Here is a 25954-nt window from a genome sequence, read left to right as displayed (position 1 = left end):
CACTTGGTTGCCTAAAAAGGATGGAGATTCTGTGACTTGAATGGAAGGGGGCCAGTTCCATTTCCTGCTCTCTTTAAAATGACGGTCAAAGAGATGAGAGAGAGCAGCTTCCTCCCCTCGGCCTCGCCATGCCACGGGAGAGGTTTCTTAGAGGAGTGGCAGGTGGGTGATGCAGTCATCCTTAACACTCCTGAATTTAGGGGGTGCGGTACTGCCCCGGACTCCTCCCAGTTAAGGAAAGCAAAGGATGAAAAACCACATGGCAGATAGGGACAGATCTGAGTAGAGATCATTGGCTATTGTAATGTGTATGCTATGACCAACATTGAAAAAAAAAAGAAATAGGAAATAGGTGCTTTACAGTTAGTAATGGTAAGTATTGTCTGGGGAAACTTTTTCTTAGTGTGTGTGGTCAGAAAACTTGAAAACTGGTGTTCTAGGCTCACTCCTTCCTAGAAGCGTAGTGTCCAACCCAAGTTCATGGAACCAAATTGGGTCAAAATAGTACCAAAGTCCAGGCTTCCTGATTCCCACTCTAGTGCATTTCCTTTCAGTCGTTCTCCAGCCACTACAAAATACCGAGTGTGTTTTCATAATCAGTTGTGTTACATTCATAGTTCCCCATTCACGAGACCTCGTAACCATAGCCAAGTTCCTTCTGGGGCTGCAGATTCTGGAATGTTGCCAGGCTCCCCATCCCCAGAATGAATACAAGGTTCTTTACTAGAGCTTAACCGAAAGGAGGAAGAAAAAATGCTTTTTCTCACTATGCCTTGTTTTGTTTTGTAGAAATTTCTCCTTTGTTTAATCAGGTATTCATCGTAGGCATTAACTGAGCGCTTAGTACGCAAGGCCGTCATGAGGTCCATCAGAATGCATTAAACGGGGGAGAAGATGCAATCTGTACCCCAACGAGCACGATGGGAAAGACAAGAAACTGGATCACAACAAATAAGATACCAGTGAGAAAACTGTGTCTGTATTGGTGCCAAGTAGTAGCAGCGCAAAGCAGGGAGAGGCAGGGATGGCACAGGAGGCCTCTGAGTGGTGCAAGTGTGACCTGGAAGGCCTTTTGGAGAAGGTGATCTCCTACCAGAACCTGTGTCGCATTTTGGTGTGAAATTTGGGACTTCTCTCCATAAAAGGCCATTTTTCCAGAATCCAAGGCTTTCTAGACAGCTGTTATCTCTTGGCTCTGTTCTGGGATAGGTGAAAATTATTTTTTCCAAGTATTTGAAGGAACAGGTACAGCCACCTACCTCTACCAGTCCCGTAAAACCTGAGGTGAAAATAGTTGCGAGTTCCTCTGGGTTTTAGCAGCATGACTTGACTGTTTTTGGAAGCATTTTACCCCATACCCAGTTCAGACCACTGTATCTTTACATCCTTGCTGCTAAAGGTCTGAAGTTGCTGAGAAAGCTGAAAACATTGATGAAGAAAATACAGAGCGGGAAGATGGTCAGTATTTCCTCATTTCTCAGAGAAGGCTCAGCCCTCTCGTCTGAGCTATGGGCAGCCTTCATTTTTTCGTTCTCCCTCATTCCCTTGAGTGGATTTTTCTCGCGAGCGCTCTTGTTCCGCGTCCTGTCCTTGTTTTGACAGGGAAGAAAATCAACATCGTCGGTGATAAAGCTGAGAGGGAGTACTGGCTTTCCAACCACAGCCTCTGCCAAAGTCTAGCGCCCTCTGGTAGCCTGCCCGTCAGAATGGTAATTAGTTGTATGGGAATTTTCACAGTAACCTCCCCAAGGAGCAATTTCACCAAAGAGTAACCCTCTTGTCTAGACCGTACAAACCCATAAAGTCATCACTAGCTGAGATTTCCACGCTACAAAGCAGTAATAGAAAAGACTGCCTTTAGTCTTGACGGACTTTCAAGTATAGAGCACTCATTGTGGAAACCGGCCCTCGCACCGGTGCACAGCCCTCTCTCTGGGGGAAGTAATGGAAACTCTCCTACTGACTCCCTCACCCAGAGAGACACCAGCTCGTGGTTTCTGCTTTGTTGGCATCGACACAGCCTTGCCATCTCCTTGCATTTTCCACCTAGTACACACGGTCAGGGATTTTATTTATTTTTGAGAACAGTCCAACTGTGCCTTTTACTTTCTTGTTTGCCTAATTATTGATAAATGAGATAAAAGCAGTTTAATGTGTGACATTTTAGGAAACTAGGCCAGCAGAACTTCCCCAGTGAGAGATTAGAAAGGATTCGGACCTCCAATCCAGTGCTCTTTCCACTTTAGCTATTTAGCAAGTACTGGCAGTTGTAATGACAAGAGCACTGACGAGACCGGAAAAGGGAAGCTTTCGCACTCTGGAGGGAGAGAGCTGAGAGGGTAGGGTGTGCCTGGGTCCCCGGGACAGTCTCTCCTAAGAGTAGAGGTAGAATCACATGACTGCACTGGACTGAGTCCAGTCGAGTTGACTTTTCAGAAATGATGTTAAAACAGAGATTTACCCAAGGAGCAAACAAATCAGGAGGTATGATTTATGAAATAAAATGGTTACTGAAGCAGGTGGAAGAGAGACCCTCTGACTGCTACCCTACCTTGGCAAGGGGCACTAGCGTTAGCCTATGATGTGCCCTTCCGGAGGAATGACGATGGCAATGTTGGTCACACGTGGGGACACCTAGAATGTGCCGGGCACCTTGCTAAGCGTGTTACTCACATACCCATTTTTTGTGTGAATGGAAACTGGAGGGTCTGAGAGAGTAAGTAACTTAACTTGCCCAAGGCCACACTACACTATGAGTGAGTTTGGGTGCCTGCATCTTAACCCAGGTCTGTCTTTCTGCAAAGCATACTCCTTGTTGCTGTCCCCTGTGACTATGGCAAATGTGAAATATGGAACGCAATGCATTTGTGCGCCCTTCAGAAGCGCTCAGTACATCCTGTGATCCTAGGCTAATTATTTACTTTCCAGGTACAACCCGGAGAGGTAGTCTCGTTACTACACAGAATGGACATTTGAGTGCCTAGTACATGTCAAACGGATGAAAACACCTAACCCTTGTCCTCAAGTAGCCCAGAAACTAGTGAGGGGAGGGAGACAATGAAATGCACACAGGATGCTAAGTTCCCTGAAGGAGACAAGCTCAGTGCACATCGAAGGAAGGGGCACTCAGCCCAGCTTCGGGGCAGGGGACGGAGTCACAGGAGCCGTCCTGGAGGCAGTGGCATCCAAACTGAGTTTTAGGAATGAGTACCTCTTAGATGAAGCAGAAGAGGGTGTGTGAGGCTGGCTGGTTCAGATGGGTTGGGAGGGAGAGAAATGCCCAGAGGACGAGAGTTTGCCACATTTCTAAGTAGAACGGGAAGTGAATGGAGGATTTTAAACGGGAATGTCGTGGTTTACTTTACATTTTTAAAAGATTATTCTGACTGATTGATGAATGAATGTTGGAGGGATGGGACGAAGAACAGCTAAAGGAGTTGGGGGTGTCTACTGCAGCAGTTCAAGGAGAGATGGCAGGTACAGGACTAGGACAATAGGTTGGAGACGTGGATGGGGTCAATATGTTCTAGAGGTAAGAGCCTACGGGAGTTGAATGAGAGGGGAAATAGAGGAATAACTCCTGGGTTCTTTGCAGGGGCAGCTGAGTGGATGGTGGTTCCATTTCCTGAGCATAAAGGGGCAGGAGCAAGCTTTCAGGGCAACTTACAAACAAGGGCTCACTTTTAGAATTAATATATGATCTTAAATTTCCAAGCACCTCTGTCATGAAAGACTGTATTTTAGTAGTTCCCCAACTTTTCCCAGTACTGGGGAGCATCTTAAAAATACGGACCCCTGGGACCCACCCTAGATTTAGTGAGTCAAATCCCAAGGGGTAGCGCCAGGAATCAGGATCTCCCAAGAGACCCCAGCGCTGCCAGCCCAGCACCAGTCCACGGGCTGCTGTGTTTCCTATTCGCCAAAGCCAGTCTTGATGACCTGAAAGCTACTTGAGCAGTATTCCTGCCCAGGTGCGAAACAGGGGCACACCACTCGCTCTGTCTCCCATTGCACCACGAGCAGTTTTCCCAGATAAATCACTCTGCAGTTAAAGGCTTACTGGCCTAATTCAGGCTATGCTCCTTTGATGTCTTTCGATGTCCGGCATGTCCTAATATGGTTGGGAACCTTGAAAGAATAGCTTTTTCCTAAGAGACAGGAATGTTCCCATACAGTAACGTCTTTCATAAGGACCTGAGGATCAGATGTCTGTCTGAATGATCGGATCCTCATAAATGGGCGGATTGGTTCTGGAAATCCCATGAGCCTAGGCTTTCTTGCCAGATTTATGACACTTCCTGCTTGTGTTGAGGCCAGGAATAACATCGCAGCTCCCTCAGCACTTCTGGTTTTCGTTCCTGAGGGGGTGGCAAGGGAAGGGAGAGGTGGTTTGAACCAACACCACTTTGAAAGGAAACTGTCCAGTCTTATTTTCCAAAACCTCAGAGAACGTTGCACGTTCTGCTGAGGGTACAACAGTTTTCTACCTTCTCTTCTTTCTGTGGGGATTTTTCCAGCCTCACCTGTACCCATCCGGGTGGGTTTCCTGGTGTGGGAAGGGAGCCAGAGCTGGCTGGAGCTTGAGGACACATTCCAAGGTGGGGCCAGCGTCCTCGGGCAGTGGCCCTAGACCTTTGGCAGACAAAGCGGTGCTGAACTTTAGATAAGCTGATTTACATGGTGTTTTAAGATTTTCCCCCCAAAACGATGTTGAATAATGAGTAGCGATGAATTCCCTCTTGCCCTGACCAAGAAGGGACGAATTAAGATGGCTACTCCAGTTAGAACCCACGCCTGGCAAACGTGTTTGGCCAAATTATACATTATATTGATGGATATAAGTATGATTGTTTTTAGTCCATATAATAATTGCATCAGAGTAGCTGCATCTACCCTATCAGCAGCATATTAGACACGAATCAGAAAATGTTATACCGACTCTGGTATAACAGAGTCAGAATAGAATCAACCGAAGAGCTGAGTCTAAAGACTGTTACTGGAAGACCCAGTGCTGAGTGTTGTGTGGGATGCAAAGATGAATAGAAAAGAACCAGTCACCTCAAGGGAATGAGGATCTAATTGGAGAGGAGGATAAGGGTGCAAGTAAAGCTTCTATAAGACCCTGAAACTAAGAGCCTTATGTTAGGTGTTATAATGGCCAAGAGAAAGAGAAGTCACTTCTACTTGGGAACAATGCAATTAACAATTACCTGGGGAAAGTAGCATTTGAGAGAGGTCTTCAAGGATGAGTATACTTAGGGTAGAGCGTGCCGTGTTGTGTTGTGTATCCCAAGTCCCAAAACCTAGCTGGTTTGGGGACCAGTGGTCATGTACACACCAGTTAGGGGGAGCCTTTGGATTCAGGAAGCCTACACATAGATAGAAGAACCTAAAATGCTAGGCTAAGGACTTTGTGTTTAATAGAGTTGGCCGTAGGGAGCCATTTTTAATAAGAGAGGTAACTATTGCAATCAAAGAAGAGCCATACTGTGGATTGAGACTATTTGGGAGAATGTTAATTTGGCAGCGGAAGGAGGATGGACTGGAGAGCAAAGAGACCGGAAGCTGGTTGACCAGGAGGTTATTTCAACAGCCAGGGTGAATGTATGGAAGTTCATTTGATTTTTCTTGATGAAATTTCTGCATATTGGGTGGAAAATGACTTGATGTGGAAAGCTTTCCCTCCCCGTCGATAAGAAACCTGCCTAACTTGCTCAACAGAAGTAAACCTTGTCGACATTGGAATGTTTATGTTTGGCCTAAAAATGGCTCTGGTGTTTTGTTTTTTTACACAGCTGTAAAGTGTATTTAACTCCCAAATATAAAACACTTCTTGACTACTGTTTCATGGCTTCATAAAACAAGGCTCAGTTGCGTAGGTGCCTTCTGTTGTCATCCTCTATCTTTCTACACAAATCTGTTTCCTGATATTGTTATTCCAACGGAAGAAAATTCAACCCCGCGTAAACTACCTTTTTTTACAAGCAGCCATTAGAAAAAAAGCCCCAAAGACAATAAGGAGCCTCTGCATTTATATTTTTAACCCAAGATTACAGATCTAACTAGCAAGGAAGCAAAATCGCTTTAATTATGAATGTTTTTCATTGTGGTTGTGAGTGTAAGTCAGTAACAGATGTTCATTTTCCCCAGCTCAACTGTTTCTAATTCTTTCTTGAACGTGGAGAGAGAAATCTTTAAACATTTGCCAAGGTTCAATTAACATCGCTGGCTGAAGGTGGAAAATGCCCTACTTTGTTTTTTCGCAGCCATATACCTGCTTTGGCTGCCTGTGCCAGGGAGCACTGGGGAAAGATTCCAGCTGGCACCGGTTTTATTACTGCAAAGTTAATTTGCAGAATAAGCCTTTGGCGGGAGGGGTCTGTTCGACTTTTAATATATTTATTTATTTACTCTCTTGTGTTATAAATAAAATTGCACTGTAAAACGTTGCAGCTTAATTGCAGGAAACCCAGTGCATTCTTTTTGTTGTTGTTCTGCAAGTGGTTAATAGCTTGTGTTTTGTTTATACGGCGTTGTAGAAATCTCGGGTAAGAATATGTTTACAGCCAAGGCTGTGTGACTCGGTTTATCATGTTTTTCCTGTGCTCTGTGGAACAGACGGCTGTTCATTATTGAAAGGCCTTTTTCTGTGGAGAATGGCGTTGGGGGAGGGGAGGGAGAGCATTTATGTAAGAACGCAGAATGACTTCCAGAGGCTACGAGCGCGCTGTGGCTATAAAGCCTCAACTGTATCGTATGCAGTGACATTACAGGAATTTGCTTTAGCACCTCACAAGTATTTCGGCTGTATGTTCTCAAGTGAGTCCTGCGGAACAGGCCACATGTGACAGCACCAATCGAGTTTTCTCCCCGCCTTCGATCCTCGACATGTACAACCCCATGACTAGTTCCCCATCTGTCAGTCGGCTAAGGCACAACTGTATATTCCCCCCTTCAAATTCTCAAGCCCACCCCCAAAAGATTGGGGCCACCATATAATACACATTGGGGGTTTGACTTTCTAAACTTCCACATTTTTGGAAAAATGTAGTCATATAAAATGTGTCTCACGGATGCCAAAACTTGAAAATTATGCCTCTGAAGTAGTTTGAAATGGCCATTTACAAATGTACACTGTGCGAGTTGCTTGGGCTTTGATGACAATGCCCATTCCTGAGGTTTTCTTGTGTCTCCCCAAAGGTTTGCTGAATATGTGTTCATCAATCCTCATTTAGGCAACTGGAAAATACTTCCTATAGTCTGTGACACGTGGATTATCTCATTAGGAAATCTGTGGATGACATATGACTTAACGGGACTTACTACGGTCGTTGGTTTGTCTTTGGATAAAAAAGAACGTTCTCCTTATAGAGCAAAATAAATGCAAGGGAAAAAGTAGTTAGTAGACCCAGGCTGAAAAATGGAGGTTGGCTGAGGGTTGTAATAATCACATTACAAACATCACAATCCTTTGGCACTCAGAACTGACTTTGCTCCTTCAAGGTCAACCTTTATGCCTCTGGGCCAGGATTGATTTGAAAAACGGGCCATTTGGATTTAGTGCTGGCCACAAATCAAACTCGAAACCATAGTGGAGGAGGATGGGCAGTAAGTTATTCAGTGATGTGAGAACTTAGGATTGAAAATTCTCACCTTCATTTTTCCCTCAGGACCCAGCTTCTACCTTGGCATTAGAGAGACAGTTTAAGAGAAGTGTTTAAAGCTCTTAGTCTTTGTATATTCACGAAGCTGCTGCATCTGTGTACACAGATGATGGCTGGAGGATACACATACTCACTCAAAACGATGTAGGAATCATTGCCAGCTAACTACCTGTAGTTTTCAAAAGAACTACTTCAACCTCACATTCTGAAAAGTAAGTAGGCCTCTTGTTTGGATGGACTCAATTTGGAGGATTGGGCGTGTTCACTGAGCCAACTCTTGAGAGCTTAATATGCTGCTTAATAGCGGTCTCTGTCTCCTGGTTGGCAAATGCTGGGTTGCCCATTTATTTGACCCAGGAAACCACTGACAGACAGGACATTGTCATGGGAGGGGCATCCAGAACCTGGGTGCCAGACTTCCACTCCTGCCTAGACCTTTACTGAGTGAGTGACCAGGGACAGGTCACTCTCTGAGGCCTGTGTCTTGGCCTCCATAAGAAGGGAGGTTGGCATAGAAGACTGAGGTTCTTTCCAGCCATGAAATTTTATGACCCAGTGATGACATCATAGAAAGGTTAAGCTTGGGGATTTTTAAATCAGTCCGAAAGTATGTACTGAGGCATACTCAGGACTCACAGCTGTAGGAGAGAAGCATAAAACAGAGTCCGGGCTCTCTTGGAACAAAAACAGATCTGGAAAACATACATGAAGGGGGCAGGTGGAGGCCAGAACAACAGTGGGAGAGCAGGAGCCGAAGGGCATAAGAGGGGCAACATGCCATGTTTCCCAAAAAATAAGACCTGGCTGGACAATCAGTTCTAATGCGTCTTTTGGAGCAAAAATTAACATAAGACCTGGTATTATATTATTATATTATATTATACCCAGTCTTATGGTAAAATAAGACCGGGTCTTATATCAACTTTTGTTCCATTAGACGCATTAGAGCTGATTGTCTGGTTAGGTCTTATTTTCGGGGAAACACGGTAATGAAAACACCTCCTGGAAGGTCCCAGCAGAGAGGAGCTAATAGTGGGGTGGGGGTGAGGGGAGGGCTTTTTAAATGAAGTTAGAGCGGTGGGGCCAGTTAGTGGCGGGTCTAAGAAAATGAGACACAGAAATTCAAAACAAATTCTTCCATTACTTGGCACAGAGTCGGATCTTGGTAGAAGTACCATTTCCTACCTCTAAAAGGAAAGAAAATGGCAAAAGGACAGTGAGATGGTGTCTTTTGTCACTTGGGTTTTGTTTGTTTGCTTTTTATGGATGAAGCTTACTTCCTACCAGTGTCTTCCTGGCCTGCCTTCTCCTAGATAAGATTCTGGAAAACAGGCCAGAAGCAGCCCCTCGGGTCTCCCATGGCATTACCACACAAGGAAGTGACCCAGATAGAAGCCACTGCTGAGGTTTGATAATCTGTCTTGGAAAAGTGGGGAGAAGGAAGAAGCAGAGCCGATGCTGTGATGTCTGTACCTCCGGGGCTTGTGCCATCAAAACACAGCTGTCTAAACTCTCCAAAATAGCTGTTCAGTCCTCATTCATTATAATAAAAATTCCCATCCAGCCTGGCCACAAGCAGAACAGAATTTAAGCACCTGATGATTTGGGAGTCCGACCTATAAATATATCATCCATCACATTTCCATGTGAGGGTTTGGGCAAAGTGACAGGTCTTCAAACAAAAACTTGTACACAAGTTCACGCAGCTGTACTATTCACAATAACCGAAAGATAGAAAACAACCCAATGTCAACCAACAGATGACTGGATAAACAAAATGTGGTATATTCATATAATATTCTTCAATATTCAAAAGGAATGAAGAACTCTTTGTGCTAAACATCTATATGGGCTAAAACATGGATGACTCTTGAAAGCATCATGTGCTAAATGAAAGAAGCCAGTCACAAAAGACCATGTATTACATGATTTCATTCATGAATGTCCAGAATAAGCAAATACATAGAAACAGAAAGTATTACTAAAAATTCCCTGGGGCTGGGGGAATAAAGGAGGAAAGTGGCTGCTAAAGGGTACAGGGGTTTCTTTCTGTGGTAAGGAAAATGTTCTAAAATTGATAGTTGTACAACTCTGTGAATATACTGAAAAACCAATGAATTGTATACTTTAAATGGTGACTTGTAGGGTATGTGAACTGAATCTCAATAAGGCTGTTACCAAAATTTACTTTTCTAAGATGACCTGAACATAAGTCATTTATTAGGCACAGAACAGAAATAATTAAATGCATTTCTCTAACTAAAATCATTAAATCATAAATATTTAAACAGTCCCTGTTGTATGAAAGGCATTATACTATATGGTATAGAAAAGGCAAAATTCAGCATTAAGGAATACCAACCAGAGATACAGTTATCAGCTGGAAATACGTATTTTAAAACAGAACAATACAGAATTTATTCCTGTAATCCTTTTGATGAAGTCCAATTTGTCCATGTTTTCCCTTTGTTGCATGTGCTTTTGCTGTCATATCTAACAATCTATTGCCTAATCCAATGTCACAAAGACTTAACCCTATGCTTTCTTTTGAATTTTATGCTTTAGCTCTTACTAAGATTCAACTTGAGTTAAATTTTGTAGATGGAATAAGGTAGGGTCCAATTTCTTTCTTTTGCATACATATGTCCAACTGTCCCAACACTAGTTGTTCACAAGACTATTCTTCCCCATTGAGATGTGTTGGCATTCTTGATAAAAATAAATGGACTACAAGTGTATATACTATTTTTGTAAACAGAAAACATATTAGTTATATTCAAAATAAAATTTTCAAATGAAACATAAAAGTTTACAAAGGAAAGCCCATTAGATTATCATCAGATTTTTCAGCAGAAACATAAAAAAATGTCAAAATTTAAGAATGGCAAAAACTCAACGCACCATGAATGAAGCAGGCCTTGATTCTTTCAAGTAGTGATTCTCAACAATTTTGGGGTCACAGACCCTTTGAGAATCACAGCTCCTTCTGAGAATAATAGCTAAAAACTCATCAGAAAAATAAAATGTATATCAACAAAAAAGCCGTCTTCAGTTTGGGGATTCATAGCGAACAATTCATGTAGAAAGCTGCAAACAAACTACCCACTAATAGAATGTGTGAGCCTTAGTTTTTCAGAGATAGAAAGGAAAGAAGGAGTAAAGCTAGTCCTGGTGGAAGGGAAACACTGAACAAGGCATAGAAACAACTGGAAAGTAGAACATGTGTTAGAGAGAAAGTAATCCAGCCGTGAATGATGGGCTCAGGAAGTTTAGACCAGTGTACCTCAAGCTTTATTCAGCACGTGATTGCTTAAGTATTTTGTTAAATGCAGTGCGATTCTCAGTGGAGGCGTAGATTCTGCATTTCTAACAAGCTCCCAGGAGATACCGGTATGTTGGTCCACAAGCCATATTTTTGAGTAGCAAGGGTTTTTAGACCCATGGTTCCAAAAACCGTGCAGGAGGCTAAAGTAACCACAGCAAATTCACAGGGGTATTATGTGATATTTTTTATTTTCTAGGTTAACTATGCAGGAACACCCCACCTTTTGTGAGATAACCCATGAACTAGTTCAAGATAGCTCACAGTTTCAACATAAGATAGCACTACCTTCCTTTTGATGGCATTTCTGAGAAGCTGGGTTTTTAGCAGTCCTTGCTGAGATATAAAGCATATGCTTTGTAAAAATCAATGTGAGACAGGAAATGAAGGTGGCTTGTCCAATCTGATCCCAGGGTTTGAGAAGGTGAATAATGGTCAACAATACTCATCCCATTAATAACTATGGTTATTTAAGAATGAAATAAATATATGAATTTTTCTTTCGACATGTGCATTAGTTTTTCCAAATGCTAACTACATTTGTTAGTTAATTGCAAGTATTTCTTTTGGCCTATGGGTGCTATAAAAAAAATTTACTGAAATGTGAAAGGCACCATGAACTGAGAAAGTTTGGGAACCTCTGCTTTAGCCCATTTGATAAGTACATAGGCAGTTCAAAACCACAGCTTCTATAGCCAAACTGCTGAGGTTCCAATCCTGGCTGTACCCTTACCAGCTGTGTGATGTGAAGCAAGCCAGTTAAACTGTCTCTCAATAGAGAAGGTAATAGTTCCTACCTCATAGGATTGCTCTGAAGAACAAACGAGTTAATATATTTAAAGAGCTAAGCATTAGCAGGCAAACAGAGCTACAGAACTGTTTGTTGCCATCACCATCATCATCATTCTGTTACAGTTATTGCTACAGCAATTTGGTAAGAGGGAGTCATAAAAGGCTTTTGATCTGAGAGTTGACCAGTTTCTGGTGCAGAAGGGAAGAGATATGGCAGGTGTGTAACTGGAACAGGCTGAGAGAGTGGCCGCCTCAACCCTGACTCTCAGATGCTGGGGCATCTGTTAATCACTCCCAGGACAGAGACCAGAGAAAAAGGACAGGTCAACTCAAATCTGCTTTCTATATCCTAACTTAAATTACTAAAATACTTCATTTGCAAGTGATTTCTTGTTGTTGTAATGACAAGAATTTTTTTAAAAAAACACGCTCTGAAGGTACATAAAAACGTGTTTCTGTCTAATGTGAAAAGTCTTCTGATTGCAAAATACAATTACGCAAGGTGTGCCTATTAAGAGCCCTTCTATCTCATTACCAAATCTACGCATGTCAGCAAATGAGCACAAGACTCTAACACTGCTTCTCATGGGTTTGCAGAAGGGCAAAGCACACAGATCAGAAAGAACATTCTGCTAATTAAACTGAAGCAGATGACTACGGAAGAGAAGGACTTGTCACATGTAACATCTGTGCCAAGAATGATCAGATTAAATATGCAAAACGTGAAGTAAAGGTGTGAAAAAGCAGTAAAATGATACTCTAGACCTTAAATAGGCTACAAAAGTTCTGACAGCTTTCCTAATTATTCCCAGTAATGGACATAGAAGGCCAAAAGGCAGGAGAGAGAAACCCATTTTTCTCCATTATGCGTGTTGAGCACTAGGGCTAAAACCATGCCTGTCTGAACACTGATCAGTTTCTGCAAAGGTTAATAGCAATTAAATGCAGCAACTAGATTAAATGAGAAACAGGTCATGATACCGCTGTACTTGTAAAGAGCAAGATAAAGCATTTCTTTTAAATTCCTCTTAATGCACAGGAAATCCAAAAAGAGCTATAAGCAAAAGAAACTATTAAATGGTGAAGAAATCTCTTAAATCAAATGAAAATAATGACATGCTACACAAACTAATTCAATTATGATGAGTATTGTGTTGCTGAGAGATTAAATACTAACAATGTCTAAAAGAGTACTTCTCTGAAAAAGAATGATATATATCCACTTCCCTCTTTTTCCAACTAAATAAAGGGTCCACCTTAATATTTAAAGTGGGATATAACTACTAAAATGAAAAGACGCACACTGAAGCATACATAATACTGCCATGAACAATTTGCTTCTTCAAGCCAAGTATATCTACATCAATGGAATACAGTAAATCACTTAGTGATAATTAAGATTAAACCATCTGGGACTACAATTGCTATATATTGTATATTTGAATGTTGCTGAGAGTAGATCTTGTAAGTTCTCATAACAAGGGAGAAAAATTATAACTAAAATGGGTATTAACTAGACTTATGGTGAGCATTTCACAATACATACAAATATCAAATTATTATGTTGTACACCTGAAACTAATGTCAATTATGTCTCATTAACATTTTTTTAAATATTAAACTATCAACATTCTGAGTTCCTTCTCCAAACTTAGTATTTTATGTAAGTACAAATCCTAAAGTATAAATATGAAACATGATTGATTTTCCAAATTTAAATACAAGCAGGTTTTTCCAAAAATGAAGTAAGCCATCATGTATACTCAAAGGCACACACACTCTTTCAACACACAATAAGCATGTAACTCTCTACGTAAGAAAGAAAATAAATGGGACAGGCTCAGAAAATGGAAATTCAATTTACTTTACTATCCTCAGGGTCTTCTAAACCATCAGGCCGACTAAGGTTTCGAGCAGGCTGGCTGCAGACAACATTATCTTCCAGTCCCCAAGAGGGTACTCTCACAGGTGGCCTTTGGATTTCATCTGGGTAAAAAGCACCATCTGCTCCATCTGAAAAAAAATTTTTTGCAAGGAAAGGGTGAAACCTGGTAGAAAATTAGAATCTCTGTGTATAGCTATGAACAGGATATAAAGGACCATTTTAACACATCAAAAAAAAAAAAAGCCTTTATTTTTTATTTTTATTTTTCAATTACAGTTGATAATTCAATTCAATATTATACCGTGTTTCCCCGAAAATAAGACCTAGCCGGACCATCAGCTCTAATGCGTCTTTTGGGGCAAAAATAAATATAAGACCCGGTCTTATTTTACTATAAAGCTGGGTCCTATCTAACATAATATAAGACCGGGTCTCATATTCATTTTTGCTCCAGAAGACGCATTAGAGCCGACGGTCCGGCTAGGTCTTATTTTCAGGGAAACACGGTATTAGTTTCAACTGTACAGCATAGTGGTTAGACATTTATATAACTTATGAAGTGACCCCCCACTGAGTCTAGTACCCATCTGGCACCGTACATAGTTATTACAATATTATTGACTACATTCCCTGTGCTATACTTTATTGCATCCCTGTGACTGTTTTTATAACTGCCGATTTGTCCTTAATTACCTCACCTTTTTCACCCATCCCCCCAACCCACTCCCATCTGGCAACAATCAATTAATTTGTTCTCTGTATCTATGAGTTTGTTTCTGTTTTGTTTGTTCATTTATTTTGTTTTTAGATTCCACTTAGAAGAAATCATGTGGTATTTGTCTTTCTCTGACTTACTTCACTTAGCATAATACCCTCGAGATCCATCCGTGTTGTCGCAAATACAAAAGATTGAAATCTTGCCGTTTGTGAGAACAGGCTCACTCACTCTTGAATCATTTTGTTCTGCCTGTCCTGACCAAGTCAGTTGGTCAGTAACTCAAAACCCCTGCCTTCCGTGGAACGAGATCAGCTGCTGTTGCTTTTAGGCCTCGCCAGATTCTTATAACCCCAGGAAAGTCAAAGCTGAGGATGGAAATAATGAAAAAATAATTCAAATCCATAGGACTCAGTTATGATTATTTGTATGATTTGTCTGTTTTTAAGATTTTTTTTTTTAAAGTGTAACTACTTCGGTGGTAAAGCTGGCATAATTTTATTGAAATTTGTAGCATGTGACTCAGTTTGTAATCAACACTTAAATATATGAGCATTTTATTTTAAAAATTATTTAATAGTATCTGAATATTTTGAAATATTTGTTAACTAGATTTATCGGTGTAAAATGTTAGCAGTAAACCAAGCATAAGTAGTTCTTAAGTTTTTTTATATACCAGGGGGGCCAAAAAAATGTCTATAGGTGACTTGTTTTCATCTTTCGTTATTGGTATATATTATTACAATTTTAATACAGTGTTTTCCTTTCTTACAATGTGCATACATTTTTTTGGCACCTTCTGTATATCAAAAGTCCTCCAGATATTAAAGATCCAAGCAACTGTGCTGTGGTCTAGGTCGTGATAAGGCTTGGGTTGCTCCTCGCTGTGGGACGCTATTGGAAGGTTTCAAGCAGGCAAGTGGAATCATCTGATTTACATTTTTTAAGACTGTAGACGTCAAGAGTGGAGGCTGTGTAATCTTGGGTCGCCTTCCACCCTGAAGTCTGCAGTGTAATTCCCTCATTCATTCCCTCGACAAACACATGTCCATCGTCTCCTCAGAGCCCACTGTCCTGGGCATTGGAGCCTAACCAAAGGTAATAATACATTCGAGAGTGCTGAGGCCTGGGAGGGAGACATTCCTTCTGGCTTGGAGAACCAGGGCCCCTTCCATAGTGGAAGAGGACGTGGGGGAGAGTGACTTTCCAGGAATGAGCCAAGGCCAAGGGCAAGGAGGGCAGAATTTGTGAGACTTGGCTCACGGTCCCCAGAGCCATTCGGGTGTCTTTCCTCATGATCACCCGTTGCCGATTCATTTAGCCGGCTGTTGCTTCAGCTCATGTAAAGTGGGGCAGTACCAGTAACGCTACTTTATAATGATAAGTCTACAAGGCAGAAAGGAAACTCTTTGCTAATGTGTTTGCCAGAATATGACACCCCAGGAGAGCTTTAATTTGCTGTCACTGCACTTATCACTTTCGCATGAATGTTAATGATCTGGGTTATAAGCAAAATGTGGCGTATAGGGTTTCTGGAAAAGGCTGGCTTATTTTTATCTGTCTGCATGGCCTATGTTTATGAATACAAAGAACGAGAACACTAGGTCCTGAAATGGATCGTGGGCCAAATGCATAAGGGGGGTGAGCAGAGGGCAGGTGGGCAGAGCGTAAGGGGCGTGGACAAGACTTGACATGGCTCTGTGACAACTGAGAGCGAGCTCGGCAGAGGCACTCGGGGCTCCTGGGCGGTGATGTGACCTCTGTCCCAGCGGGTGAAACGTGTGTGTTTACAGGCATTCCGGACCACCTTGTCTTTTCATGCGATTCATGAAACCAGCTCTGATTTTCACTTCCTTTGCTGACAACCAGGAGGAATTTTTCAGCCTTATCATGAAATCCTATCTACTTGGTTTTGCTCGTTTCCCAAACTGAAATGCTGAAATGAGCTCGTGGGGCTACCAAGGCACCTCTCTCCACCGCTGTCCTGCTCCCTTGAGGGGGAGGGGGCCTGTGCAAGCGTGACATCTGAAAATGGAAAATTCAACCCAAGGAAGACTAGTGGCAGCCAGTTTTCACATGTGACACTGCACAGTGACATTACATTTTCTATCCTGTGACTCACATGCTCCAAAATCCTTTCCTCCCCGCCTCCCTGGCTTACAACAAGTAGGGTGTTGGGTTTTTTCCCTTTCACACAGAGGAAATACTTTCCTGTTAATTTTTGCCTACCAGATTATGCAGAAATTAACATTTGTGGATTCTGGATGGTGGAGGCTCAGAAAACGCAGCTCTACTTGTTTCTGTCCCTCTGTCTCCTGGCTTGGAGCCTGGCCCCTTCCCCTGTAGGTTCACCTCGGAGATCACCTGCTCTGCTCAAGGTCAGGGTTGGATAAGTGAATGAATGAACGAATAAATGAATGAATGCATCCATTCCCTAACAGCCCCTTGTCCTCCCCTGGAGTAGTCCAAAACCTCATTTCCATCTGATGGCCTCAAAGCTGGCTGTGATGTGTCCTTTTGCCCTCTCCAGCGGGCCTGGAGGGCAGTGGCTTCTGCAGTGGGCACACAAGATGGTCTGTGAGGAGGAGGAGGAGTTTCCACATGAGAAAGACAATCACAACCACATAGGCTACGAAAATGGTGTTTATTAACTCCACGGACAACAAAAATGGGATCGTAGTTCACTACGTGGCCCCAGTGTCCTAACAGTGCAAACACTGAATACTAACGAAACCAGGTATTGTGATGAGATTCTATAACACCAGGAGGAGGGGAATTGCAGGAGGAGGGCTGGAAGGTATATAAAGGACCAAAAGTCTTATCTTGCATAATAGGAAGTCAACAGATACCCAAAACTGAGCATCAGAAACTAGCAGTAGAAACATGTTTAGAAATGGGAGGTAAGTCCCGAGTAACAGACTTTAAGTGGTTGCTATGGGGTCGTGGGAAGCGATGGGACAGAGGACTCCTTGTGTTCCTTTTATGCTTCGAAGAGCTAGCTGTCTGCCTGTGTGCAATGATAACTTTGATTAAAGAAAATTTAAATTAAAAAATAATGGAGAAATACTGAGAGGACAAAGGAGACCACCTAAAGGGACTTCCACTGGCCAAGTTGTAGTAATTTAAGCATCGTAGAGTGTGGTAATGACTAGTAACTAATTGGTAATTAATGGAATCTGTGAAAATCAGTGAGTCCAAAAGGACCCTCAACATGGAGAAATTAACATAAAATGTGCCCCAAAGCAGCTATAATACAAGAGGTGAAAGCAATTGGATGTGTTTATATTTCTGTAAATTTTGCTCCTTCTGGGAGTGTTGGCATCAAGTCGATGTCTGTGTATGAAATATAGGTGTCTTGTTCTCCACCTCAGTTAGCAGACTGGCAGGGAACTGTGAGAAGCCATGGAGTTGCAGGAAAAGTAGGAACTGAGGGGAGAGTAGGAAAGACCAGCCCACACCCTGGCCACAGGCAGGTAGGAAGTGAGCCTCAGCAAGAGTGGGCTGCAAGATGGGGAGATAACCATGAGCCCCTGGTCCCCAGGGGGATGGGATCTCCGGTGGCCCTAGTGACTGTATGGAAGACACGATGTGGCAAGAAAGACAGGGCTTTTAAAGTCCTGTTTATGGAACACACATCCAGCCCAGGAAAAATGCAGGCTCACTCTTTTTCCTTTTTTTCCACCAGGTATTTTGATTTACTAGACAGTACAGTTTTTAAAAATAGTGCTGGCAATACAAATAGGAATGCTGTTCATAAAAGTTATTTTTTTTTTAATTTGCAGATATATTTATGTCTTCTTATTGCCCCTATTTCTTGGACAAAAAGGAGCATCGTTTATACTCTTTGTTTTCAATTACAGTTAACGTAGACTATTATATTGGTTTCAGGTGTAAAGCACAGTGATTAGACATTCATATACCTGACGAGATGATCACCCCAATAAGTCTAGTACCCATCTGACACCACACATGGTTATTATAATATTCCCTATATTCCCTGTGCTGTACTTTATTTGCATCCCTGTGACTGTTTTTATAACTGCCGATTTGTCCTTAATTACCTCACCTTTTTCACCCATCCCCCCAACCCACTCCCATCTGGCAACAATCAATTAATTTGTTCTCTGTATCTATGAGTTTGTTTCTGTTTTGTTTGTTCATTTATTTTGTTTTTAGATTCCACTTAGAAGAAATCATGTGGTATTTGTCTTTCTCTGACTTACTTCACTTAGCATAATACCCTCGAGGTCCATCCGTGTTGTCGCAAATACAAAAGATTGAAATCTTGCCGTTTGTGAGAACAGGCTCACTCACTCTTGAATCATTTTGTTCTGCCTGTCCTCACCAAGTCAGTTGGTCAGTAACTCAAAACCCCTGCCTTCCGCGGAACGAGATCAGCTGCTGTTGCTTTTAGGCCTCGCCAGATTCTTATAACCCCAGGAAAGTCAAAGCTGAGGATGGAAATAATGAAAAAATAATTCAAATCCATAGGACTCAGTTATGATTATTTGTATGATTTGTCTGTTTTTAAGATTTTTTTTTTTAAAGTGTAACTACTTCGGTGGTAAAGCTGGCATAATTTTATTGAAATTTGTAGCATGTGACTCAGTTTGTAATCAACACTTAAATATATGAGCATTTTATTTTAAAAATTATTTAATAGTATCTGAATATTTTGAAATATTTGTTAACTAGATTTATCGGTGTAAAATGTTAGCAGTAAACCAAGCATAAGTAGTTCTTAAGTTTTTTTACATACCAGGGGGGCCAAAAAAATGTCTATAGGTGACTTGTTTTCATCTTTCGTTATTGGTATATATTATTACAATTTTAATACAGTGTTTTCCTTTCTTACAATGTGCATACATTTTTTTGGCACCTTCTGTATATCAAAAGTCCTCCAGATATTAAAGATCCAAGCAACTGTGCTGTGGTCTAGGTCGTGATAAGGCTTGGGTTGCTCCTCGCTGTGGGACGCTATTGGAAGGTTTCAAGCAGGCAAGTGGAATCATCTGATTTACATTTTTTAAGACTGTAGACGTCAAGAGTGGAGGCTGTGTAATCTTGGGTCGCCTTCCACCCTGAAGTCTGCAGTGTAATTCCCTCATTCATTCCCTCGACAAACACATGTCCATCGTCTCCTCAGAGCCCACTGTCCTGGGCATTGGAGCCTAACCAAAGGTAATAATACATTCGAGAGTGCTGAGGCCTGGGAGGGAGACATTCCTTCTGGCTTGGAGAACCAGGGCCCCTTCCATAGTGGAAGAGGACGTGGGGGAGAGTGACTTTCCAGGAATGAGCCAAGGCCAAGGGCAAGGAGGGCAGAATTTGTGAGACTTGGCTCACGGTCCCCAGAGCCATTCGGGTGTCTTTCCTCATGATCACCCGTTGCCGATTCATTTAGCCGGCTGTTGCTTCAGCTCATGTAAAGTGGGGCAGTACCAGTAACGCTACTTTATAATGATAAGTCTACAAGGCAGAAAGGAAACTCTTTGCTAATGTGTTTGCCAGAATATGACACCCCAGGAGAGCTTTAATTTGCTGTCACTGCACTTATCACTTTCGCATGAATGTTAATGATCTGGGTTATAAGCAAAATGTGGCGTATAGGGTTTCTGGAAAAGGCTGGCTTATTTTTATCTGTCTGCATGGCCTATGTTTATGAATACAAAGAACGAGAACACTAGGTCCTGAAATGGATCGTGGGCCAAATGCATAAAGGGGGGTGAGCAGAGGGCAGGTGGGCAGAGCGTAAGGGGCGTGGACAAGACTTGACATGGCTCTGTGACAACTGAGAGCGAGCTCGGCAGAGGCACTCGGGGCTCCTGGGCGGTGATGTGACCTCTGTCCCAGCGGGTGAAACGTGTGTGTTTACAGGCATTCCAGACCACCTTGTCTTTTCATGCGATTCATGAAACCAGCTCTGATTTTCACTTCCTTTGCTGACAACCAGGAGGAATTTTTCAGCCTTATCATGAAATCCTATCTACTTGGTTTTGCTCGTTTCCCAAACTGAAATGCTGAAATGAGCTCGTGGGGTTACCAAGGCACCTCTCTCCACCGCTGTCCTGCTCCCATGAGGGGGAGGGTGCCTGTGCAAGCGTGACATCTGAAAATGGAAAATTCAACCCAAGGAAGACTAGTGGCAGCCAGTTTTCACATGTGACACTGCACAGTGACATTACATTTTCTATCCTGTGACTCACATGCTCCAAAATCCTTTCCTCCCCGCCTCCCTGGCTTACAACAAGTAGGGTGTTGGGTTTTTTCCCTTTCACACAGAGGAAATACTTTTCTGTTAATTTTTGCCTACCAGATTATGCAGAAATTAACATTTGTGGATTCTGGATGGTGGAGGCTCAGAAAATGCAGCTCTACTTGTTTCTGTCCCTCTGTCTCCTGGCTTGGAGCCTGGCCCCTTCCCCTGTAGGTTCACCTCGGAGATCACCTGCTCTGCTCAAGGTCAGGGTTGGATAAGTGAATGAATGAACAAATAAATGAATGAATGCATCCATTCCCTAACAGCCCCTTGTCCTCCCCTGGAGTAGTCCAAAACCTCATTTCCATCTGATGGCCTCAAAGCTGGCTGTGATGTGTCCTTTTGCCCTCTCCAGCGGGCCTGGAGGGCAGTGGCTTCTGCAGTGGGCACACAAGATGGTCTGTGAGGAGGAGGAGGGAATACGAAATCTTTACACTTACTTCGTAAAGTAGTTCTTACAATTATTAATACATATGTGTACTAAACCACGTTATCCTTTCATTTGCATGTTTTACACAGCGATATATCATTTACAGTAAATATCTTCACACACACTCATAGTCCCAGTTTTTTTTGTTTGTTTTTTTTAAGAAATTAGAACAGGATATGGACTATAGCATAGAGAATAGAGTCAATGGAATTGTAATAGATATATATGATGTCAGAGGGGCAATAGATTGGGGGAGGGGGATTATCAGTTTGTGAGGGGTGAAATGTAACTATTGCATTGTTTTGTACACCTGAAACTAATAAAATAAATAATCAATCAATCAAAAAGAAAAAGAAATTAGAGCCACTCAGGTTTTTCTGTTTGGTTTTTAAGGAGGGCGCAGCTCACAGGCCCACGCGGGGATCGAACCAGCAATCTTGGTGTTCTCAGCACCACGCTCTAACCAACTGAGCTAACCGGCCATCCCTAGTCCCAATTTTTTATTGGTTGGGATGTAGGATCAAAACATTGGGCGACCATCGCTAGGAGGACCAGCCTTGCTTCGCCTTGCTTTCCCTAAATGGCTGGCGGAATTCTCTAGCGAAGGTCTCGAAAGTGATAGGAGTTCGTTCATTCTGGAGTCAGTTTTGAGATAGCAGAGAACGCAGACGTGGAAAACCAGCTTGGGAGTAATTTTTCTCCTCGGAAAGACATGAGGAAATTATTAATAATAAAACAAAGAAGACAGGGTAGGCACCGATGTTTGGGTCACTGAACCTATAACTTTAGTTTCCGGTTTGCTCTTCCTAGAGTTGAAAGAAGTTAGAAAAGAGACTAAGAGCAGTTGGGGGTTTTGGCCTCAGGTGTTTTCTGCAGAACACTGGGCCCTGCCGGCAGGTTTTCCAGACGGGAGCTCCAGGCGGAGCTAGCATCCGCACACGTGACATTTTAACAACTGCGGCCTCGCTACCTGCGGCAGGCCCTCTGGCAGTAGGTTGGAACACGGCAGCAGCCCAAATAGGAGTACCTCACAGCTGTTGACAGTTCTGTTTGATGCCAGAGCAGCGTTTGGGGTACAGTGGGTTCCCCCGTGCACTCCTGTTTTAAAATAAAGGGTATCCTCAAGAGGGAGCAAGGGAAGAGTGGATGAAATAAACTGCGCACATGACATCTTGCTTGTTTATTTATCAAATACCTCTTTAATGCTTACAGTATGCCAGGTATTGTTCTAAGTATTTTTTTTTAAAAAAACAGGAACTCCATTACTTTTCACAACAGCCTTAATAGTTGGTAGTTTTGTCAGCCCACTTTACAGATGAGGAATCTAAAGCTCAGAGAGGTGATGTCACTTGCCTGTCAGTGGCCGTGCCAGGGCTCATGTGACCCCCGTCTGTGCTTCCTTCCTGGTCCCCGTGGGCTCACTGTGGAAGGAGGTGCTTAGATCTGCCTGCATTGCAAAGGCCACAGCCAACATGGCGCCTGTCTTGATAGGAAGTCCCTCTTGCAGTTTTTCTAGTGGAGAGTCCCAAACTTTTCAGAATTGTTTTGTTTGGTTTCACAACAGGCCTTTCTAAAAATATTATTTTATATGTAATGTGAATGTGTAATATTACCAAAATGATCTTCTGTTTTTTTAAGCACTTGCTGTATACAAGCAGGTCCTTCTGTGCCAGATGCCCTGTAGACATTCCTTCTAATCCATAAATTAAACTGTAAGGAAGAGATGTGCACCCATTTCACAGAAGAGAAAGTAGAGGTCAAGGAGCTGTCTGAGAACTGAGACATGAACCCAAGCCTGTGCATTGCTCTTCTTTGTTCTAAGACACAGTTAAATGTAAACAGGTCCTTCTTGATCCCCATCCAAGGGAGACAGTTTCACAGAGCACCCAAGGCCTGTGGGCTGTACTGATGACTGGGGTGCCTGTGGGGCCCACGTAGCACAGGACGGAGCCAGTTTGGGCCTGTTGTCCCAGCGCTGGCATTCTCTCTCAAAGGGGTCTTGGCACCGACCATCAGCTGCAGTCGACCTGCCTTACCCACACTATCCAGCCCTCCAGTCTGGCCCCTTTGCCTCCAGTGCAGTTTTGAAGTTCCCTCTTCTGCCGGGTTTCACTAAGCCCCCCACTGGGCAGCCGCTCCCCCCAGTTGTAAAAGTTGCATGGCTCTCGGTGTTCAGGTTAACAAATTAGTCCAATAAGACGGATAAATTAGTCATTCTGACCTTCTGAGGTCCTAATAGAGGAACTTTGCGAAATAGCATTTATAGTTTTCTAACAAGCCATTTAAAGGACACCAGCGTGTGGCATTTGTTTAAGAGTAAAATGTCCTAAACAGTGCCCTACTTAAAAGCAGGTTTCGAGATTTACTCACAGACGCAGAGATGTGGTGCCCCAGATCCCTGGGGTGTCTTGTGCAAGTGTTCCCAAGGTGGGTCTCATTTCTGGGGGCCATAGCCGTGGACAGTGGGGCGTCCTGAAACCCATGCTTCACTCACAAGCCTCGTTTTTGCCAAACTGCTGTCTGTGCACCACCCGACAGTTTCTAAAGAGGCTTCTAAACAGACGGCTGTGAGTTCCATCTGAGTGGTAGATGGTAAAGAAGCAAAGTCAAGGAGGTTGAGAGGGGCACCCTCAGACAGCTGCTGGCGTAGGGGGCAGCGTGGGAAAACATGGCCTCCCTTAGTGGCTAATTGAAAAGGCAGAAGCGCTTGAGCCTCACAGGGCTGTTTCCTCACTTTCCGTATGAGAAAGCGACAGTCGTCCCCACCTCACAGGATCCCCGGACGATGAAATGAGATAACATGCCTAACGTGCCTGACACGTAAGCAGTCAGTTTGAAGTCCCGTCCTTCCTTCCTGGACCCTTTCAAGTGTTAGCCTCAGATGCTGGCGTCCTTGTTCCTGGCTCTTCAAACAATCTTATTAATGCCTATTAAAACGAAACCCAATAAAAGTGCCAATATTTGGTGTTGAAATAATTGATGTAGCAGAGAGCCCAGAGAGCACCCAGGCAGGCCGCTGGTGCAATTTAGCCTCACACCTGGGGGATGAATTTCACAGCTGTAATTGCTGCCATATAATTCTTATTAATGTTGTGCTATAATTCCTATTTATTCCACCGGGCTTGTAAATGCATTAGGACTTGTCAACATATTATTTTACACTGTTTATGATCTGTAGAATTATGTCCTTCAGGGTTGCATTGTGCAAAAGCTCAAAATAAGTGGCTTTGGGCCTCATTTAAAAAGAGCCAAAGGGGGCTGCTGGTTGAAGTGGTTCTCCATCCCTGCCATCCAGAACAGAAGTCAGTGAAGTAGATTTTAAATTCCGTGCTGAGCAGAGCGCTTAACCTCAGCAACACAGGGCATCCCCTGCTTCCGGTGGACCGTCTGGCTGCGTGTGTGAGCCCTGCCTGCCTCCCAGGGGACGTTGGGCACAGTTCCCAGCGGGCAGGTGCGGGAGGAAATTGTTCTGTCTCCAAGAGCGGGACACCAGTTTGCCCTCAGAGCTCCGGCATCTCTGTCCCCACGCTCCCTAGCTTGGGGTAACCCCCTTTAATCCCAGATTTCCTCTTGGTCTGACCATCTCAACCTATGAAGATCTGAAATTAATTCCCACTGACGTGTACATACCTAATAAGTGTAAAATGTAACCCCCTCCCAGACTCTTGCATTGAGTAGGCCAATAAAGCATAAAACCAAGGGGACAGAATTCTACCCGTTGGAACGTCAGGCGTAGTGTGTGTGTGTGTGTGTGTGTGTGTGTGTGTTGGGGTGGGAGGCGTCTGTGGTCATTGGTTATTTTTGGTTTTGGCCTCGGAGCCTTCGCAGCACCTTTGCAATCATGACAGACCTGCCGCAGGACCGAGTTCAAGTGCTCACTCAGCTAATTTGTAGCCATGCATCGTTGGGAAGCCCTGCAGCAGGTCTCTCAGCTGGGCATGCAGATTCACACATGCATACACACGCACACACATGCGCACACACACGCACACACTGTCCTGGGGACTGGACGCATTGGTTCCGGGAATGTCCTCTCCGGGGGAAGGAGCTGCCCGTCCCATCACTGCCCCTCCTGTTCTGTGGGTGGCCAGAGCGACCCTGCTCTTCACACGCCTTCCCTCTGTGACCCCGCAGGCAGTGAGTATGACGAGGAGGAAGTGGATTATGAAGAGTCGGACAGCGACGAGTCCTGGACCACAGAGAGCGCCATCAGCTCGGAAGCCATCCTCAGCTCCATGTGCATGAATGGGGGGGAGGAGAAGCCTTTCGCCTGCCCGGTTCCAGGATGTAAAAAGAGATACAAGGTAAAAACAAACAAAGAAAAGTACCACCTCACTTGGCACAACAGCCCAGAAAGGGCGAGTCCCACCTCAGCTGGCAGCCCCTTCTTCCTCTGAAGCAGGTGATGGTCCGGGGAGCGCCCCCGCCCCACCCCGTCCCTTGCTGAGCTGAGGGCTGCGGGGTTTGGCCTGGAGCTGCCCTGGGTGGAGCTGTAGGTCACGGAGAGTTTTTGGTGGGAGGGCCCTACCTTGGATAGTCTTCTGATTCATGTCATATCCGTCAGAATATGAAATGTGTCACCTATTTATTGGCCAAACACCTTTCCCAGGTGGCTCACAGAAGACCACTTTGAAGTCTGAAAGCAGAGTTCAGAGCCCTTTTGGAAAACATAGGGTATTTAGCTTCCAGCTGAGGACGTCCTTGCTCCCCCCCACCCGTCCTCCCAGCAACATGAAAGGAGATCAGGAGAAAAGGGGCTTTGAGATTTTTGTCAGCAAACCACCCCCTCCAGCATCCTCTGTAGATGTCACAGAACCCATGTCTCTGAGGGCCTCACTCTGGGTGTCACACGGAGCTAGGGGCACTTCATTTCCTATGAAGAAAACT

General features: G+C 43.5%; 1 protein-coding gene and 1 non-coding gene across 3 annotated transcripts in view; one reads left to right on the top strand and one right to left on the bottom strand.

Moving 5' to 3' along the window:
- JAZF1 (JAZF zinc finger 1) overlaps window positions 1–25954 on the top strand; it is a 307297-nt gene that overhangs the window by 272626 nt on the left and 8717 nt on the right. For both annotated transcript variants that reach the window (XM_074340922.1, XM_019726161.2), the window contains exon 4: window positions 25202–25371. In XM_074340922.1, the coding sequence (XP_074197023.1) occupies window positions 25202–25371 (170 nt within the window). The remainder of the gene's footprint in view (window positions 1–25201; window positions 25372–25954) is intronic.
- TRNAL-GAG (transfer RNA leucine (anticodon GAG)) lies at window positions 21476–21549 on the bottom strand. The gene has a single exon. It is a non-coding gene; the product is annotated as a tRNA-Leu (tRNA).

The sequence above is a fragment of the Rhinolophus sinicus genome, linkage group LG09, assembly GCF_036562045.2.
Source record: "Rhinolophus sinicus isolate RSC01 linkage group LG09, ASM3656204v1, whole genome shotgun sequence".
Lineage (NCBI taxonomy): Eukaryota > Metazoa > Chordata > Mammalia > Chiroptera > Rhinolophidae > Rhinolophus > Rhinolophus sinicus.
The sequence above is the reverse complement of the archived record's forward strand: the minus strand, read 5'-3'. Positions and strand labels throughout refer to the sequence as shown.